The 19,581-nt window shown below is 39.8% G+C and overlaps 1 protein-coding gene across 6 annotated transcripts in view; it reads right to left on the bottom strand.

Annotated features, from left to right (window-relative positions):
- Window positions 1-19,581, bottom strand: part of LOC309809944 (uncharacterized protein) — a 112,686-nt gene that overhangs the window by 67,794 nt on the left and 25,311 nt on the right. For all 6 annotated transcript variants that reach the window (XR_014294922.1, XR_014294923.1, XR_014294924.1 and 3 more), the window contains exon 3: window positions 5,860-5,966. Coding sequence is in view for 3 of the 6 variants with exons in the window: in XM_082631558.1 (XP_082487684.1) it covers window positions 5,860-5,966 (107 nt within the window). In the remaining 3 variants the exon portion in view is untranslated. The remainder of the gene's footprint in view (window positions 1-5,859; window positions 5,967-19,581) is intronic.

The following is a 19,581-nucleotide window of genomic DNA, read 5'->3' as shown; positions in this document are numbered from 1 at the left end:
AATGGGAGTACGGTTCACATATATGGATGGCCACTGACCAGGGATTTTTCCTTGAGCAAATTACACAAATTCTCTGGCCTCAGTTTTCTTCTTTATAAAAATGGGTATAATAATCGATTGTATTTCATAGGGTTATTGTGACAGTGAAAAGAGTTAATATAAGTAGAGTACTTAGCACCATAGCTAAATAACTCTTCTATATAAGCTTTTATTATTACCAACTAGCATATGGTTAAAGGAGTGAAGGTTTGGGTTTGAGGTGGGAAATCAAGATTTCCTACTGAGGCTCATTATGTTTGAGTTGTTTTGGAATTTATCTTTCAATAAACAGGGTGTGAATGATCTCAGTAAACACTGCTTAGGGAAGAAAGAGGATGGAAGTGTGAAAAGACCACTGGAAGGTCCAAGGCAACCTATGAGAGGTAGCAGAATCAAGAGAAGATTGTCTTAAGGAAGAGAGAGTGGATAATGGTTTCAGGAGAGAATAAGGAGTTATTTCAGGGGGAGATGGAATAACTGAACAACTGCCTACATGTACATTCTGTTTATTTTTGTTTTCCAGTGTTTCAGTGTGTTGTTGTCTGGCTTGGTTTTAGGGAAGGAAGCCAGTCATCCCCAAAAGGCTGCCGAAGAGCAGAACTCTGGAAAAAATGACTGCAATTAATAGAGCAATCTTAACTTACCTTGTGTGTGATTTATCATAAGATTAGTAAACAGATTACTCCAGTGACAGGTTGTCGAGAAGCCTGTATTAAACTTGTGGTGCAACAGGAAAAAGTGATTAACACGGCAAAGATTCATGAACACGTATGTTTCCGGCTTTGAGCTACTGTGCAGAATGAAAATGGAAATTATGAATTCTGTAGTATGCACTGCCTGGGCAGATTTTCGGTGAGATTATGCATGACCACACCTCTCCCACAAGTCTGCACAGGCTTAGGAATTTTCTTATTAAGGTTGTTATACAATCTGCATTTTAGCAAGGGCATACAAATGAATGTAAAGAATGTTCCCAGGCATATTAATCTTGATTTATAATTATGTGCTCCCCTTCACTGGGTGAGTGCCACATTATTTTTTCTTGTCTGTAGTGTTAAGGAGGAGAGCATTGCTTTAAGCTTATTGTAAGTGAAGCCATCTTTCATAAACCAGCTTTAGATGGATCTCACATAAATGGTAAGCTAGATTCAATTATGAAGCCAGTAACACACTTCACATAAACAGAAAATAAAAAGCAGGTTCTGTGTGAAGAGAGGAGATTTAACACGTACTTATACCTTCTCACCTTCCTGAGACCCCACTAACACAACCAGTGAAGGGATGTTTTAAGGCTTAAACCCAAAATATGGAGAGAGCTGGAGAAGGGATCATTTTGGAAGCTGGAAAGCAGATGAATACATAGTGATAGAATAAGCACAGCTGAGAAAGTTGAATTCAGTCAAGCAGTAGAGAAAACTAGGAATTAATCTGATTTACAGAAAATCTAAGACTTAGAAACTAATGGCAGCAGGTCTTCGTGGAAGTGAAAATAAAAGGGGTAGGGACTTCCCTGGTGGCGCAGTGGTTGAGAGTCCGCCTGCCGATGCAGGGGACACGGGTTCGTGCCCCAGTCCGGGAAGATCCCACATGCCGCGGAGCGGCTAGGCCCGTGTGCCATGGCCGCTGAGCCTGCGCGTCCGGAGCCTGTGCTCCACAACGGGAGAGGCCACATCAGTGAGAGGCCCGCATACCGCAAAAAAAAATAATAAAGTAAAAGGGGTATAGATTTAATAAGGAGCATTGTTAGGAAGTCTGTTTTAGAAGGAATTGGATCCTTAGACTCCTCCCCAGATCCAAGCAGCATCCCAGAAACTGACCTTTCCTTAACTGGCAAAGAATGCTGGTTTATTTTCATAATGAAGTAAAATAGATGGTCTGCATGGAAGAATACCAGTGCAGTTGCAGGTGAGGGAGCTGTACTAACAACAGGGGAATAAATGAATGTATGTGTATTTGCCTTGGAGACATAACATGCCAAATCCATCTTTCTCAGTTCTGAGTCCAGAACACTGAAAGCTAGACCTTCACCCTCCTGGCAGGAGACTGAAAGAGTCTTCTCTGGGATATATGGCTAGTCCATGAAGAAAGACATGACATTAGAGAAATACTGACATCAGAAATCTCCCCATTAAACGGCCCAGTCTGATGCCCATATAGGAAAATTCACATCAGACCAGCCCATCTCTCGCATCGTCAGAGCTTCCAGTCAGTATTTTAGTATCCACTGTTAAGTGTGTCAAAATCAAATACAAAGACAATGTATGAGGTATCTGCAGAAAGCTAACCTGGAAGATAGAAAATAAAATAAAGAGAAAAAAGTAATGTTGAAGAAATAAAGATAAAATAAATGTCAAAAACATCACAGAGAGAAGTGACTGTAACTATGAAATAAGAACAGAATTCTACCCCCAAATAAATGAATAAACAAGTAAATAAATGGAATGTTCCAAAAACATAAAGAAGGTCTTGGAAATTAAATACAACAGCAGAAATAAAAATCTTTGATAGAAAGGTTAAAATATAAAGTGGAGGAATTTTATCAGCAAAAAGAAAAGAAGACGGAAAATAGGAGATAAAAAAATTCGGAAACTGATCATGGAAAATTAGCATTAAAAAAGAGGAAAAGATAGAGAAGATGGAGAGGAGGAGATACTTAATAATCTGAATTTCCAGACCAAAAGATTTACCAAGTGAAAAAAGATTCACACTGGTACAACATTGTGAAATTTCAAACATTTAGGGCAAGGAGAAGATCCTGCAAGACTGTAAAGAGGAAAAAAAAAAATCCAGATCATACACATGGACTCAGTTAATTAGTGAGAATAAAAATGTTCTCCCAAATGTGGTAAAGGCGATTGTTCTATGGTCATGTTAACAAATGGCCATTTAAATGGTTTTAAACTCACTTAATCAATCGAAGGCAACATCCCCAGATGAACATGCTTTTGCAAACCAACCAATCAGCATGAGTTGCTCACTTCTGACCACTGGCCCATTAGGGATGGACTCACTCCAATAAAAACACCCAAGGAACTGTGATTCTGCAGATGGCAACCCACTGAAGCCTGTGAAAGTCCACCAGTCCCTGAACTCTGTGCTTCCCCAAAGCCCCAGACAAGCTTAACAGTCTGCTTTGCTTGGAGAGACTGTGCCTGAGCAGCATAGCTCTCCTTTACTACAGCAAGCACTAAATTCAGCTTTGTTCTTTTATTTCAGATATTGAGTGGTGGTCTTATCAACATCTGACATAGAATTTTAATTTCTGAACAGGAGCACTGGAAGCTACAAAGCAATGGAGAAAGCCTTTCAAAATTCTGAAGGAAAATTAACAACTTAGAGTCTACACCCAACCAAACTATGATTTACATATGAAAATTTCTTTAAAAATACATTTTTAGGCATGCAAGATCTTAAACAATTTACTTATCATATACCCTTTCTTGGGAAGTCACTGGATGAAACCAAGCAAGAGGAAGATGTGGGTTACTGGAAACAGGAGATCCAATATAGGAAAAAAGCAAAAGACAGTCCAAGGACAGTGGTCAAGAGAGTCCCAGGATAGTATTTATACCCCACAGCAAACCAACCCACATTGCAGCTTGTATCAGCTACCTAGTGCTGCATAACAAATCAATCCACAATGCAGTGGCTTAAAACAAACCATTAAGCTCACACATTCCTGGCATTTCTTCTGGCTGATCCTAGCTAGGGTCATTCACGCATCTGTGGTCTGCTGGCAGGTTAGCTGGGGTTGACTGGTTCCAGATGGCCACACTCACATGTCTGACAAGTGGTGGTGGTGGTTGGAGCCACTGTGGTGACTGGGCTATATTTCTGTCCTTATCCAGCAGGTAAACCTTACTCTTCACATGGCAGCAGGACTCCAAGAGCCCAAAGCACAAGGACTTTTCCAACTACTGTGCCGTGCTTGTTAACATTTCATTGGCCAAAGCAAATCACATGGTCAAGTTCAGAATTAAAGTGGAAAGTGTACTTAAAGTTGCAGAGCAAAGGAGCATGGCTATAAGAAAGGGAATTGTTGGACATTTCTGTTAGCAATCTACCACAGAGCTTAGCAGAAGTTTCCAGGAGAAAATTCTTTAAGAAGATGAAATTTGTAAAATGTAACTGATGTGTCTGAACATGTTGAGAGAAGATTTAGACAACTGTTAAAGATTTTGGTGTTGAATTCATGACAAATATAAAGATAACTAAGCAAAGGAAAAAAATAGGCCATTATTAACTCTGAGGATAACAATGTTGTTAGCAAATAAAACTAACCATAATTTACAGCAGATTTAGTGGTCATTAGTGTTTAATTAATCGTAAATCAGCCAGTTAACACTGAATATTGAACTAATGAAAATTACAGTTTGACCAAATTATGAGAAAAAAGAGTACAAAAAGTGAGGACAGGTAGTGGGGCAGGAAGGATAAAAGAGAGCTGAGTCCTACTCTTCCATTCCTCTTCCTGAATGGAAAATCAAGAGATCTTATCTAAAACTGGAAAGTCAAGAAGTAGCAGTGCAAAAATGTTACCCAGCAAAATGGAGGCAAATACCAAAATAATCAAGAGGTGAAATTGGTGCCTCTGGGAAGGAGTAAATGATATGTGAGGGGACGGGGACCTGCTGTGTTTCACAAAAGGCCACAGAGAAATATTTGTCTTTAAAATTATGTGCCTGTTAAGTACAAGTCACAACCGAAAGAAAAAAGGCAGAGAAGAAAGTGATCAGTGTCTTTAATCCAGACTGATACGCAATAATCTCTGTCTAACATCAAGTGACAAGAAGCAAAATGCAGAATAGTTTGTATACTAAGCTATTATCTGCATTTTAAAAATGGAGGGAGTGGCAAATATAAATATAGGCTTGTATCTGCACAGAATAATTCATCAGAAAGCTCTGTTGAGTTTGCCTTCAAAATAAATCCCAATTCTGGGAATTCCCTGGTGGTCCAGCGGTTAGGACTCCACACTGCAGCGGGTGCGGGGTTCAATCCCTCGTCGGGGAACTGAGATCCCGCGGGCAGAGGGGCAAAAAAAAAAAAAAAAAAAATCCTGATTCCATCCGTATCTCACCCCTCTGTTGCTCTAATCCTAGGAAAGCCATCACCTCTTGCCTACACTAGGTCAGCAGCCTTCTCGTTGCTTCGGTCTAGTCACCACACAGCAGCCCAAGGCATCCGGTTAAAAGAAAAATTAAATGACATCATCCCTCTCACCCTCCCCGCCCCGTTCAAAACCTTTAAAGTTTTCTTCATCAGGTCAAATAAAACCGGATTCCTCACTAGGTCTCCGCAACCTCCTGTGACCCGGTTCTGACCTCATGCTCGTCCTGTTCTAGCTCATTCTTACTACAACTCATGGTCCCTCTGCCTAGAGTGCTTTTCACAGATACTGAGGCTGGCCTGTCACCCAGATCTCTGCTCAGATGTCAGCTCCTCAGAGGGACATTCCCTGTCTCTGTACTCTCCCGCCCGCTTCATCATCTACCTGTCCTTGTCTCTCACCTCACCCTGACTTACTTGTCTTCATAGCACTGAGCACCATTTGACATTTAATTGTGTATTGAATGTTTAGTTGTTTATTAGCTCTCTTCCCTAACAGCAGGTACAGTCCCGTGAGGGAAGACCCCGAGTACTCAGAACAGGGCCTGGTCCATAGTAGCTATTAATACATTTCCTTTGAATAAATTAATATACAATGAAATATACAGGAGAACCCCCCCCCCAACTATTTATAGTGGCTGCTTTGAGGAAGGGAACTGGGATCTTGGGTGTCAGGGGTGAGAGAGCAAGAGAGAAGGTCTTTTCACTTACCCATGACCTTTAACTCCTCCAGCACCCAGGGTCCAGACAGCACACCAAGGTGGTGCTCTAGGGTGAAGAAGGCAAATGTGAGAACATCCGTTTAGATATACTTTTTCCTAAAAGAAAGAAGGCAATATTAACATTCAATTCATATTTTGAGTACAAGTATATAATTTATAAATTATATCCTGAGTTGCATGTTCAACATACTTTTATCGACTAGGGTATAAAACTTAAAAGTTTGGTCTGTAGGTTTGAGATAGAGCAGATGTGTTTGATGTGTCTCATACTGTTTTAAAATTGTTTGAAGCAACATTAAAATCCAGAGATTTCACATAAAATCCCAGACGTCCGGGTTGTTTGAGAAACCAGAGTTGCTGGCAGTACGGGTCCTTTGATTCCCCCGGGCGATGTGGGCAGACCCATTTTAAAGGCAAGTGGATCCCGCTCACTGAGGTTTTTTCCCCTGTTGGCTTCCTGTAGGTTTTCAGATTCAGCTCACCTCACTCCCTGCAGGCATTTTACTTTACGACCCTTTTCTGACTGTTTCTCAATCTCAGCCAAATCATTTTTATCTGATAGTGAAAGCACTGAAATTCGCTAATAATCAACTTAAAACAAAACAAAAATACTGAGCTCAGAAGCTATCCCTGTTTTTACACTACACTTGCTCTTGCAATCTGCTGAGTAATGGGGGCAGAGCAGATGCTGGCACAACCATGATTAACTGAGGGTGTGTCCCTGTGAATCACAGTTGCTGGGATGCGTGCCGGCTGAGAGCAGGCTGAGAACCACTGTTCTGTAGTCTGCGATTTCTCAATTATATACAGTCCTTCTTTGTTATATATGTAGCAACATCTCCATAGAAACTTCTTGTAAGGACTACTGAGTGTATAGTACTCTTGAGTTCCTCAGAGTATCAGGTATTAAGGATATTTAATAAAGGCTTGTTGGTTAAGTGATTAACATAAAAAAAACCCATGGATACTGCCAGTGCTTATAACTTATATCACCATGGTTTGCATAGTTAAATATATAGAGATAGTAAAAGGGCACACACACGCACACACACACATTTAGTAGATGTAGGAAGAATGAATGTCTCAATCATTTTTGTTTTCCCATAGTGACTAGGGAAGTGGCTTTGATATAATAATTGGATGAATGGATAGATAAATGAATGAATAAAGTTTATAATATCCACCTTGATCATAATCATAGATACTGTTGATTAAGCATTATCTGTGGACTGGCCACTGAGCTATGTTCGTAACATCATTCTCTCATTTAATCCTCACAGTCATTACATACGGCCAGTTTTTTCTTTTAATACTATAAAAAAATAAAATAAGCCTTAGAAAAGTGAAATAAGTAGTCCAGAGCCACATACTACTAAATGGCAGATCCAGGATTCAAACCCAGGGCTTCCCAAAGCCAGTGGTCTTTACTAAGCAATACCACCAACAAACAAACAAACCAACACTCTGGGTGAGAAGATGAGATGCTGAAATTTCTCCAGTAAAATATTCTCATCCAGTGACGTGGTTGTCACTGAAAATAAATTCTAAAAATCAGCATATTCTGCAGGAGCAGAAGTTAAACATGTCTTTAGCCAATTAATAGATGGGGAAAAACACAGGACATTCAGTGTAGAGCTCAGGATAAGTACGTGACTAAGGGAAGCTGAAACCTTGAAAAACAGTAGACAATTGGAAATTACTTGTTACAAAAATGGGTAGTTGCTTCTTGGCCACAACTTCTATTTATTATAGAAGTAATAAATAAATAAATAAATAAAATAAATAAAATAAATAAAAAGTAGTGACAACCAATTTTTTTTTTTTTAATATAAGATCAAAACTCCAGTTTCAGGGCTTCCCTGGTGGCGCAGTGGTTGAGAGTCTGCCTGCTAATGCAGGGGACACGGGTTCGAGCCCTGGTCTGGGAGGATCCCACATGCCACGGAGCAACTAGGCCCGTGAGCCACAACTACTGAGCCTGCGCGTCTGGAGCCTGTGCTCCGCAACAAGAGAGGCCATGATGGTGAGAGGCCCGCGCACCGCGATGAAGAGTGGCCCCCACTTGCCACAACTAGAGAAAGCCCTCGCACAGAAACGAAGACCCAACACAGCAAAAATAAATAAATAAAAGTTAATAAATAAATAAATAAACAAAAAATTAAAAAAAACAAAAACAAAAACTCCAGTTTCAGTCATCCAACAGGAGCATTTCCTTCATGAGAAAGGCACCATTGGGCTGAAGGGACATAAACAGTTTGAAGGCTTCAGCTCCACACCCAAGGAGTTTACCATACACTAGAGATTCTGAGAAGTCTACCTACACGTGGCTGGAAAAGAACACTAAGGCAAGTGAGGCCCAAGCAGGAGGGTCCTGCCAGCCAAGCTGAGAATGTTGGACAGATGGCTGTCACTTGGGATCCAAGGGTTAAGAGGCCACTCTCTGCCCAGGCTGTGCACAGCACCACACTCTGTGTGTTCACCACGGAGAAAAAGAGATGTGGTAACCAGAGTCCTTCACGAGATAAGATAAAAGCCTTAAGTAAATTAAGTGCAATTGTTCTGAACATGATAAAATAAGGGGTTTAGATGACAGAGGGTGAGGCAGCTGCTGACTGAGAAGAGATCTACATATTTCTCCATCAGAAAAGGCAGTTCAAGGCAGCTTGTTTAAAGGAAAGGAAAATATATTAGATGGAAGGTTGTGTCTGATGTGTGTGTGTGTGTGTGTGTGTGTGTGTGTGTGTGTGTGCAGAATTATAAATGAAAAATCAAAGAAAAACTCCTAAGCTGGCTGGTAGACCATTCATGGGTGATGCAAAGGAAGATTTTTATTTACTTTTTAAATTTTTCTATTTTTTTCTCTAATAGAACAAATAACACACGAATATACTTTCCTTGTAAAATTATAAAAGTTACAGGTCAAAATAAAGTCCCCTTTGGCTATCTCTCAAGTGTATCCTGACCAAATGCCTACACCTCCTCAAATGATCTTTTTCTGAAATTTGAAGTGCAAGCACATGTGGTATTTGAGCATGATGAAACAACAAAAAAGAAAGAAAGGAGAAAAAGCTTGCAGTAACAGTAACCCTAACTCCCTCTTATGAAGCAGGTGCTATGCTAGATAGTTTACATATAAATTATTAGCTCATTCAGCAAATGTTCTGTGAGCAACTAAATGCCAAGGACTAGGAATACAACAATGACCTCAAAGAATTTGCAGTCACCTCCTAGCTTGGTGTCCTTTCCACCATATACTGATAAAGAAAGCAAGACTCCGAGAGATGAAGCAACTCACCCAAGGTTGCGTGAGATAAGTGGTGATACTGGGGTTCGAATCCTGACCTGTATGGCTTCAAAGGCTGACCCTCTTTCTTCCACTACCACTCAACTGTTTGCAAACTGTTTTCAAAGCAATAGTCTTTTAAACTGTTTTTGACGAAAACAGAATAACTTTATCACATCACAGCTCAATGCAGGAAAAAGATAAAAGTGGCAGCTCTTTGGTTCATTCAGTGGCCTACCTCAAAGCCCCAAGTCTGTTGTTAAGCAGCTTTAGGGACAACTAGTAAACATTCAAGTTGATCAGGATCATCAGGGCTAGTGAATTCCAAACCTGAAAGTGCCTGTTGAATCACAGATTCCTGTCCCTCTCCCACTACTTATGAGCCCTAATCTAATACAACTGGTGTCCCCATAAGAAGAGCAAATTAGGACAAACACACAGAGAGGGAAGACCATGTGAGGAAACAGAGAGAAGATGGCCATCTACAAGCCAAAGAGAGGTCTCAGAAGAAACCTGTCCTGCTAATATCCTGATCTCAAACTTCCAACCTCCAGAATTGTGAGAAAAATAATTTCTGCTGTTTAAGCCACTCAGTCATGGTACTTTGTTATATAGTAGCCCTAGCAAATTAACACAGGCAGTATTTGGTATTATTTGTCATTTGAATGCAGAAGAATTAACTGATTCTGTAAGAGAAGAATGAGATAAAGGGGGCAATAGAAAAAAAACAAGAAGATGAATTTCACTTTCATCAATTTCAATTTCAGGAAATGGTGAAGATAAAAATAAATGAATAATGGGACCTCCCTGGTGGCACAGTGGTTAAGAATCTGCCTGCCCCTGCAGTGGACATGGGTTTGATCCCTGGTCCGAGAAGATCCCACATGCCGCAGAGCAACTAAGTCCGTGTGCCACAACTACTGAGCCTGAGCTCTAGAGCGCGCAAGCCACAACTACTGAGCCCGTGTGCCACAACTACTGAAGCCTGCGTGCCTAGAGCCCATGCTCTGCAACAAGAGAAGCCACTGCAATGAGAAGCCCGAGCACCGCAATGAAGAGTAGCCCCTGCTCGCTGCAACTAGAGAAAGCCCGCACGCAGCAACAAATAAATAACAAATAAGCCAAAAATAAATAAATGAAAAAATAAATTTATTAAAAAAAATGAATAAGAATGGGGACTTCCCTGGTGGTCCAGTGATTAAGGCTCCACGCTTCCAATGCAGGGGGTGCAGGTGTGATTCCTGGTTGGGGAACTAAGATCCCACCTACCATGCAGTGTGGCCAAAAAAAAAAAAAAAAAAAAGAAAAAGTGGACGATTGCCAAAACAAACCTTTGTTGAGGAAACAGTACCAAGATTACTTACTCTAGCAGCTTCATGAGCTCAATGACAAAGAGGCAAGGAAAAAGTGAGAGGAAAGACTTCCAGGGAAAACATGGAGGTAAAGCACAAAGTAAATGAGAAGCATCATGGCAGGTACCGAACTATTTTAGGAAAAGGAAGTAATGTGAGTCCTGAGAGTAAAGGAATTAAAACATTAAGACTTTAAGGAAGTAAAAGGAGTTCAGAGGAAGCCTAGGGGAGCTAAAAATAAACCATATATATGGGCCAAGTGTTTTGTAAACTGGAAACAGGTCACTGAGAGAGCATTAGATCAGTCAAGGTTAGAGTCACAGTTTATGGGGATCAGAGAGCAAAGAAACAGGGTATAATTTTAAAACAAGAAGCAAAGTAATATGGGAAGAAAGACTGGGTTTGGCCATCTACATTTTCATTTTTCCTGTAGCCTCTGAGCCAATAATTTCCCCATTTTGTGCCAAGTTTGAAACCAACCAAAATAATAAAATAACTATGAATGGAGGGAAGAAGAGTGATACATTTCTTTTTTTGCTATGTTGAATAGATTAGACATAATTTATCCAAGGTATAGGTTATGGGCAAGCCAGTCATCCCATGGCCCCGTTTGGAGAAACCACAAAACCTGTGGCTCTTACTGAGAGAACAGTCATGTTCCACACTATGTGACCTCTCCTACCCTTCCCTAATCCCTTAGCTCTCAGTTCTCCTACCTCAGCTGGCTGGAACCAGGAAGGAGCATGTAATTCCAAAGCAACCAATTTTATGGGTTTATGGCCTATGAGGAGGTTTGGCATAGAACCTCTGTCCAAACAGGGATATCTTCGGTCAAGCAGACACCACTATCTCCTAGAAATTTGACATTGAACCGACAAACTGTGAATAAGTTGAAGCTTTAAGTTATCAGAAAAGACAAACTAAAATCACAAGGTATTCATAGGAGAGTTGAGAAATTGGTGAGTAGAAATAGGAATAGTGGCAGGGCAGAGGGAGGGATGCTGAGTCACTGCAATTCTGGGATCCCTGAACTTGCCAAGGCAACAAGATGACTCAGATTGGCAACTCTTCACTGGATGCCTCTAGTTCCTGAATGACTGCCAGTGTCCACGAGGACTGACTCCATCATTTTTCCTGAATTCCAGGAAGATTCTTAAAGTCTTTTTTTTTTTTTTTGCGGTACGCGGGCCTCTCACTGTTGTGGCCTCTCCCGTTGCAGAGCACAGTCTCCGGATGCGCAGGCTCAGTGGCCATGGCTCACGGGCTCCGCCGCTCCATGGCATGCGGGATCTTCCCAGACCGGGGCACGAACCTGTGTCCCCTGCATCGGCAGGCGGACTCTCAACCACTGCGCCACCAGGGAAGCCCTTAAAGTCTTTATTTCCACAAATATCCTCACAGTACCCGTACTTCCACCACCCAAATGAACCACTGTTCTTTGTAGTGAAAGGACATTGACAAACATCTCAGTAACAATAGTACTGGCTAACATGTATTTAACATATATCATGTGACAAGCACTAAGCTGTTAACTTTACATGTTCTCGCTTATTTAATGTTCTCAACAATCTATGAAGCGCTATTATTATTCTTACCAATTTATAGGTGGAGATCCTAATTTAGAGAGGTGACCTCACCTGCCCAAGGTCATGACAGTGATTCTGTGGCAAAGCTGGTTCTGAATCCAGAGTTGTAAAACTTCAGAGCCCAAACATGTAACTACATTTAACTCCTGTCAAGTCACTTTCTTTGGGGTCATGTTGATACTAGATATTGGGATTCAATTATTCCAAGTCATAAAATTTGAAATGTAATGATCAGAACTTATGGAGGAAAAAAGACTCATCATGCTCTAATATAATATATATATAAATATATATATAAATATAATATAAATAATATAATCAGAAGTTTCATCTTCTGAAGCTTTGGAAACTTCATTGAAGAGAAGTTCTGAAAAATTCCCCCTGAGCAAGGCATGGTGAAGGAAAATTAATGACTAATTTCAGATGCATAATATGTGCTAGATGTATTATTTTATTTTAATTACAGCACTGTTTAAGGAAAATATGTATTTTTCCAGTTTAACTGTGACCTTAATTTTCCTCACAAAGTCTTAAGCTCCTCAACAATGAATTCTCTACAAACAGGTTTTTAGAAACCAAACTTGGATATAGAAGAGAAACTACTTTGCATTAAAAAAAGAGAAATGGGGCTTCCCTGGTGGCGCAGTGGTTGAGAGTCTGCCTGCTGATGCAGGGGACATGGGTTCGTGCCCCGGTCCGGGAAGATCCCACATGCCGCGGAGCGGCTGGGCCCGTGAGCCATGGCCGCTGAGCCTGCGCATCCGGAGACTGTGCTCTGCAACGGGAGAGGCCACAACAGCAAGAGGCCCACGTGCCGCAAAAAAAAAAAAAAAGAGAGAGAGAAATGAATCTGTAGAATTTAAAACATTTATATGCAAGGAAAAGAAGCTGTGAAATAGAAAGTGCAAGATTATAGCTCTTTCAATTATGCTGAAGGAATAACTAAGATTTATTTCTCAAAAATTAGGAAATTTAGCAGAAGTATATAGAGAACATACCTATTTGTATTACCTATAATATTATCTATATATATATTATCTATAAAAATAATATGTATTACCCCCACGAGGGCATAAATTTTTTTGTTTCCTTCGCTGCTGGATTCTCAGAAGCTACAACAGCTTCTGGCATATAGTAGGCACTCAATAAAAGTCTGTTAAAGAAAATGAATACATGACCCAAAGTCAAGATAGTGAGATTATTCTCTGGATTCTATCTCTAAATTATACATGAATTTGAGCAAGTCCTTTAGCATCTTTGGGTAGAAAATTTATTTATTTATTTGTGAGATTTGTTTGTTTATTTAATAGATATTGCAAGAAGATGAGATTTGTCCTATCAAATATCAAAATTAACAGCGTAGTACTCGTTTAAGAATAGGCAAAAAAATTAATGGAACAGACTAGAAAATTTAGATTCTTTTTTTTAAATTGATTTACAATGTTGTATTAGTTTCAGGTATACAGCAAAGTGATTCATATCTATATATCTATATTTATTTCAGATTATTTTCCACGATAGGTTATTACAAGATATTGAGTTCCCTGTGCTATAGAGTAGGTCCTTATTTTTAATCTATTTTATGTATATTAGTGTGTATCTATTAATCCCTAACTCCTCATTTATCCCTCCTTCCCCACGCCTTTCCCCTTTGGTAACCATAAGTTTGTTGCTATGTCTGAGTCTATTTCTGTTCTGTAAAGAAGTTCATATGTATCATATTTTTATTTTTTAATATTTACTTATTTGGCTGCATTAGGCCTTAGTTGCAGCACATGGGATCTTTGTTGCGGTATGCAGGATCTTTTGTTGTGGTGTATGGGCTTCTCTCTAGTTGTGGCGTGTAGGCTCAGTATTGTGGTGTATGGGCTCCAGAGTGCGTGGGCTCAGTAGTTGAGGCACGTGGGCTCTCTAGTTGTGGCACACGGGCTCCAGAGCACGCAGGCTCAGTAGTTACAGCACGTGGGTTTAGTTGCCCTGCAGCATGTGGGATCTTGGTTCTCCAACCAGGGATCAAACCAGCTTCCCCTGCATGGGAAGGCAGATTCTTAACCACTGGACCACCAGGGAAGTCCCTGTATCATATCTTTAGATTCCATATATAAGTGATATCATATGATATTTGTCTTTCTCTGTCTGACTTACTTCACTTAGTATGATAATCCCTGGTCTATCCATGTTGCTGAAAATGGCATTATTTCATTCCTTCTTATGGCTGAGTAATATTCCACTGTATATATGTACCACATCTTTTTTATCCATTCATCTGTTGATGGACATTTAGGTTGTTTCCATGTCTTGGCTATTGTAAATAGTGCTGCTATGAACATTGGGGTGCATATAACTTTTGAATTAGAGTTTTTGTCTTTGTGGATATCTGCCCAAGAGTGGGACTTCTGGGTGGTATGGTAGATCTATTTTTAGTTTTTTAAAGGAACCTCCATACTGTTCTCCATAGTGTCTGCACCAGTTTACATTCCCACCAACAGTGTAGGAAGGTTCCCTTTTTTCCACACCCTCTTCAGGTTTTATTATGTGTAGACTTTTTGATAATGGCCATTCTAACTGGTGTGAGGTGATACCTCATTGTAGTTTTAATTTGCATTTTTCTAGTAATTAGCGATGCTGAGCATCTTTTCACGTGCCTGTTGGCCATCTGTAGAGATGGATTCTTGTACATGTGTGTATCTCAATTTAGTATATATACGTGTGTGTGTGTGTGTGTGTATTTAGTATTCCACAAAGGTTGCATACAAAATCAGTATATAAAGTAAAATGAGTTGGTTTGGGACAACTGGTTATTGTTTAAGAGAAAGATAAACTGGTTATTGTTAAAAGAAAGAATAATGTTAATTCCCTCTCATACTACATACTAAGCTCAATTTCAGGTAGATCAAAGACCTGAATATGTTTTAATAAAAAAGAAAATGCTAAAACTACTAAGAACAAAATTCACAGAAATGTTTTTATAACCTCAGGGTGGTAAAATAATTTCTTAGAGTAACAGTAACCCCGCAACCATAAAGAAAACAGATTAAAATGTGAACAAGTATAATCGTTTTACATGTAAAAGTACAATAAACAAAGGAAATGAATGGCAATCTAAGAAATCATCATCATAACAGAAACAAAAAAAACATTAGCCATGATATAGAGAGGGTGCTGCAAGTCAGTAAGAATCATAAACAACATATAACACAGTAGGAGAACAGGAAAAAGGAATAAGCAGGAAATTCAGAGAAGAAATTATATAAATAGCTAATACACATAAGAGAACCTACTAATGGCAAATATATAAATGACCAATAAACATGAAAATCCACTAATTATTGTTATAAGTTGATATAAACTTTCAGAGGCCATCTTGGCAACGTGTCTCAATAGAATTGACCTAACTAAAAATGAACGTGTAGAGGAGAGAGCACTGGTTTTGAAGTTAGACAGAACTGGGTCTGATACTTGCCATTACTACTTACCAGCTGTGTGACCTGGAGCAAGCTGCTTAACCTATCTGAGCCCTGGACACCACATTGAAATGAAGAGGGTAATATTCTCAGGCTAGAGGGAGTATTGAGAAAATGCATGGACAGCCTGGAACATAAAAGAGCTCAGTAAATACCAGTTTTTCCTCCTCTTACTCTCCCTGTGCTCCTTTTCCCCCTCCTCCAGATTTCCTGCCAGCTTTGATTAGACTGAGGAATGATTCAAGGCAGAAAAATCCAGCCCCTTTTTCATGAAGTCACAATTTGGTTAAGGCATTCATAGGTGTTTCAGGGAAAGCTCTCAAGGAAAGCAGTGAAGTGCTCTAGTGAGTGAAGAAAACTGAAGAAAGAACAAACCACAAGCACCCATCTGGCAGCATCAAAATGATGAAAAGAGAAAGCCAAACAAGAATGAGAGTAACACCAAACCCCAAACTATAAATAAAACTGATCAACACGTGAATAATTATGCACTTTTGAGTACAGGGGAAAATTAAAAATGTTATGACATTAGGAGGAAAGATTAGACACATGAAGATAGTACCACACACTGAGGAAAATGATGTTACTTTAAAATATTTCTGAAATTATGTAAGTAGTATCACATTACCAAAACTTTAGGGAAGTATGGGATAGAAAAAAATACTCCCCAAGTATAATATAATGATTATCATTTTAATTTATTTGCTTGTAGTATTTTTCACGGACTTAAAAAAAAAACTGAGATACATTTCACGTACATAAAATTCACTACTTTAAAGTGTACGATTCAGTCATTTTAAATTTATTTATTTATTTATTTATTTTTGGCTGCGTTGGGTCTTCGTTGCTGCGCGTAGGCTTTCCTCTAGTTGCGGTGAGCAGGGGCTACTCTTCTTTGCGGTGTGAAGGCTTCTCATTGTAGTGGCTTCTCTTGTTGCGGAGCACAGGTGCTAGGCGCGCAGGCTTCAGTAGTTGTGGCTCGTGGGCTCTAGGCGCATGGGCTTCAGTAGTTGTGGTGCACAGGCTTTAGTTGCTCCGCAGCGTGTGGGATTCTCAGACCAGGGCTCGAACCCATGTCTCCTGCAGTGGCAGGCGGATTTTTAACCAGTGCGCCAACAGGGACGTCCCCAGTTCAGTCATTTTAGTAAATTCTCAAAGATGTGCAACTATCACCACTCTCTAAGTCTAAAATGCTTTCATCACCCCCCAAAAAGCCCATTAGCAGCTACTCTATTCTCTATCCCTCCAGCCCCGTGGCTCTACCTTCTATTTTTATATCCTTACCAAAGGCATGTTTTAAGCCAGTTAAATTGTTTTCCTTGTTTCACTGAATAGTCCATCAGAAACAAACTTTCCATAAATGGATAAGTAGCTTTCAAATTTCTGCATAGAGAAATTATTTCTAAAATGTTTGCAGAGGGTAAAAATTAAAAGAAGGAAAAGAAACAGAGAAAGAAAAACAAAGGATAATTCTAGGGTAACAATTGAAAATTGAGGAGGAAAACAATTTATTTGCAAGCAGACAACATAGCTTAAGATGTGAATAGTAACTTGATCAGGTTATTGAAGAGGGGGATATTTTCTTGGGTCTGATGGTCTTACTATTGTGTTAATCTTTCTCTCCCCCCCCAATATTTATTTATTTTTTTATTTGGCTGTGTTGGGTCTTAGTTGTGGCATGTAAATCTTCATTGCAGCATGTGGGATCTTTTTAGTTGTGGCATGCAAACTCTTAGTTTGCGGCATGTGGGATGTAGTTCCCTGACCAGGGATCAAACCCAGGCCCCTTGCATTGGGAGCATGGAGTCTTAGCCACTGGACCACCAGGGAAGTCCCTATTGTGTTAATCTTTAAAACTTTTTTTTTTTTAAATCAAAGCAGTATGTGTGCACATTTATAAAAAAAAAATTCAGTGGTGCTGAAGAACTTATTGCAAAAGGTAAGAATGCCCCGCTGCGACATCCCAGCCCTACCCTACCCTTTGCCTTCCACCCAAACCCTACTAGACCCACACTTGGGAAGCAACCAAGTTTAACTTTTCAACAGCTACAGTTCTTTAATTCTTTTGGGTGGTTACTTCCCTATCCCTCAAATAATACAGTCATATTGCCACTTCTTTGTTTATCAGACAGACTTTATCTGTAGACTTCCTTCCCATTCTGATACATGAGTGCTTAGTTCACTTAGATCCTCCCTCCTCTCAGTATGAATGTCTCACTATTTTTAAGTCCTCTATTGTAATTTTAGGTAATGCACTTTAGTTCCTCTTTGTAATTTTCTTACTATATGTCCTTTTGCTTCCTGTTCCATTAACTATGACCTGTATCTCTCAACTCCCCACTTTGTATAGGGTCCCCTCCCGTTCCACTTCCAAAATGCCCTCACTGCTGTCTTCTGTAAGATTTCAATGGTACCAGCACAATGGAATAAGAAGTTCAGTAACTTCCCTGGTGGTCCAGTGGTTAAGACTTGGTGACTTCACTGACACGCACCCAGGTTCAATCCCCTGGTTGGGGAACTAAGATCCCACAAGCCGAGTGGCCAAAAAAAAAAAAAAAAAAAAAAAGAATTAAAAAAAAAAAGAAGTTCAAACAACATTAAAAAAATTGTGAAATAGTTTGTGCACAGAGACAATAATAGAGACTAGTATAGGAACAGATATACGTCCACCCCTTGGCTTTATCAAATCTTAACATTATAACATATTTGCTCCCCTTAAAAAAAAAGCATTGCCAATCCATTAAGGGCCTGTATACTAAGGACTGACTCTATTTCTCTTTGCCAGTGTTTATCATTACAACAAAACATCTCTCCTCAATTCAGTGTTTACCATTCTAATACATGATTTTATATTTTTGATGCATACTTTGGCATCCATATACATATACTATAAACATATTTACATATATTCATATATATTATATACCCATGTATTATATATCAGTGATGACATTTTTAAAGCAAAAAAAACTGCTGGGGGGGCTTCCCTGGTGGCGCAGTGGTTAAGAATCCACCTGCCAGTGCAGGGGACACGGGTTCGATCCCTGGTCCGGGAAGATCCCACATGCCGCAGAGCAACTAAGCCCGTGCACCACAACTACTGAGCCTGTGCTCTAGAGCCTGCAAGCCACAACTACTGAGCCCATGTGCCACAACTACTGAAGCCCACGCACCTAGAGCCCGTACTCTGCAACAAGAGAAGCCACCGCAATGAGACGCCTGTGCACCACAATGAAGAGTAGCCCCTGCTCACTGCAACTAGAGAAAGCCCGCGCAGCAACGAAGACCCAACACAGCCAAAAATAAATAAATTTTTAAAAAGACCCAAAAAACTGCTGGGAATTGGGGAACACTCGCATTTCGAAATTCTCAGATTTTGGGGTAACTCGTACTGCAAAGCAAGCAAAATGTTCCAGGAGCATGACTCACAAGGCACACAATATACCATAAAAGGGTAAAAAATAATAGCTTTGGTGGCTTAAGAGGAATGACGGGATACACCAAAGAGAGAATCAGCAAGGTGATTTTTAATTTTGCACCAAGACTGGGCCATCCATGCAAAGAAATGAAGCGCTAAAGTTCAAGAGGATGTTTCCTAGCAGGGTCTCCTCGCTACACTCTCAGGGCTGTTGGAAGGAGAGTAACAGGGAATGTGGGGCAAGGCTGATTCTTAAGGTGCTTAACAGTACAGCTCACACTTCACAGAAATAAAAATTAAGGAGGAAGGGACGGAGATCTGCATACTGACCCATTTTCAGCTTCTGTGGAAAAAAATCACCATTTATAGCTAGAATGTACTATAACAGAAGGAGTATAAATAACACTTAAACACTTGAACACATGCTAGAAAAGCAGAAGCAAGAGTCACAAAAGGAAGTACAAAGCTCAATGGCATGAAGACATAAATGGAAGGACATTCATTTTTCTTTATAGCTAATAGACTTTAAATTTTTACAAGCAATTTTTTAAAGTCACCCATAATTTCCCTACTGTATGGTAATTTTTGGTTCTTCATATTCCTTCCCA

The sequence above is a fragment of the Mesoplodon mirus genome (assembly GCF_964341445.2).
Source record: "Mesoplodon mirus genome assembly, chromosome: 8".
Classification (NCBI taxonomy): Eukaryota; Metazoa; Chordata; class Mammalia; order Artiodactyla; family Ziphiidae; genus Mesoplodon; species Mesoplodon mirus.
The sequence above is the reverse complement of the archived record's forward strand: the minus strand, read 5'-3'. Positions and strand labels throughout refer to the sequence as shown.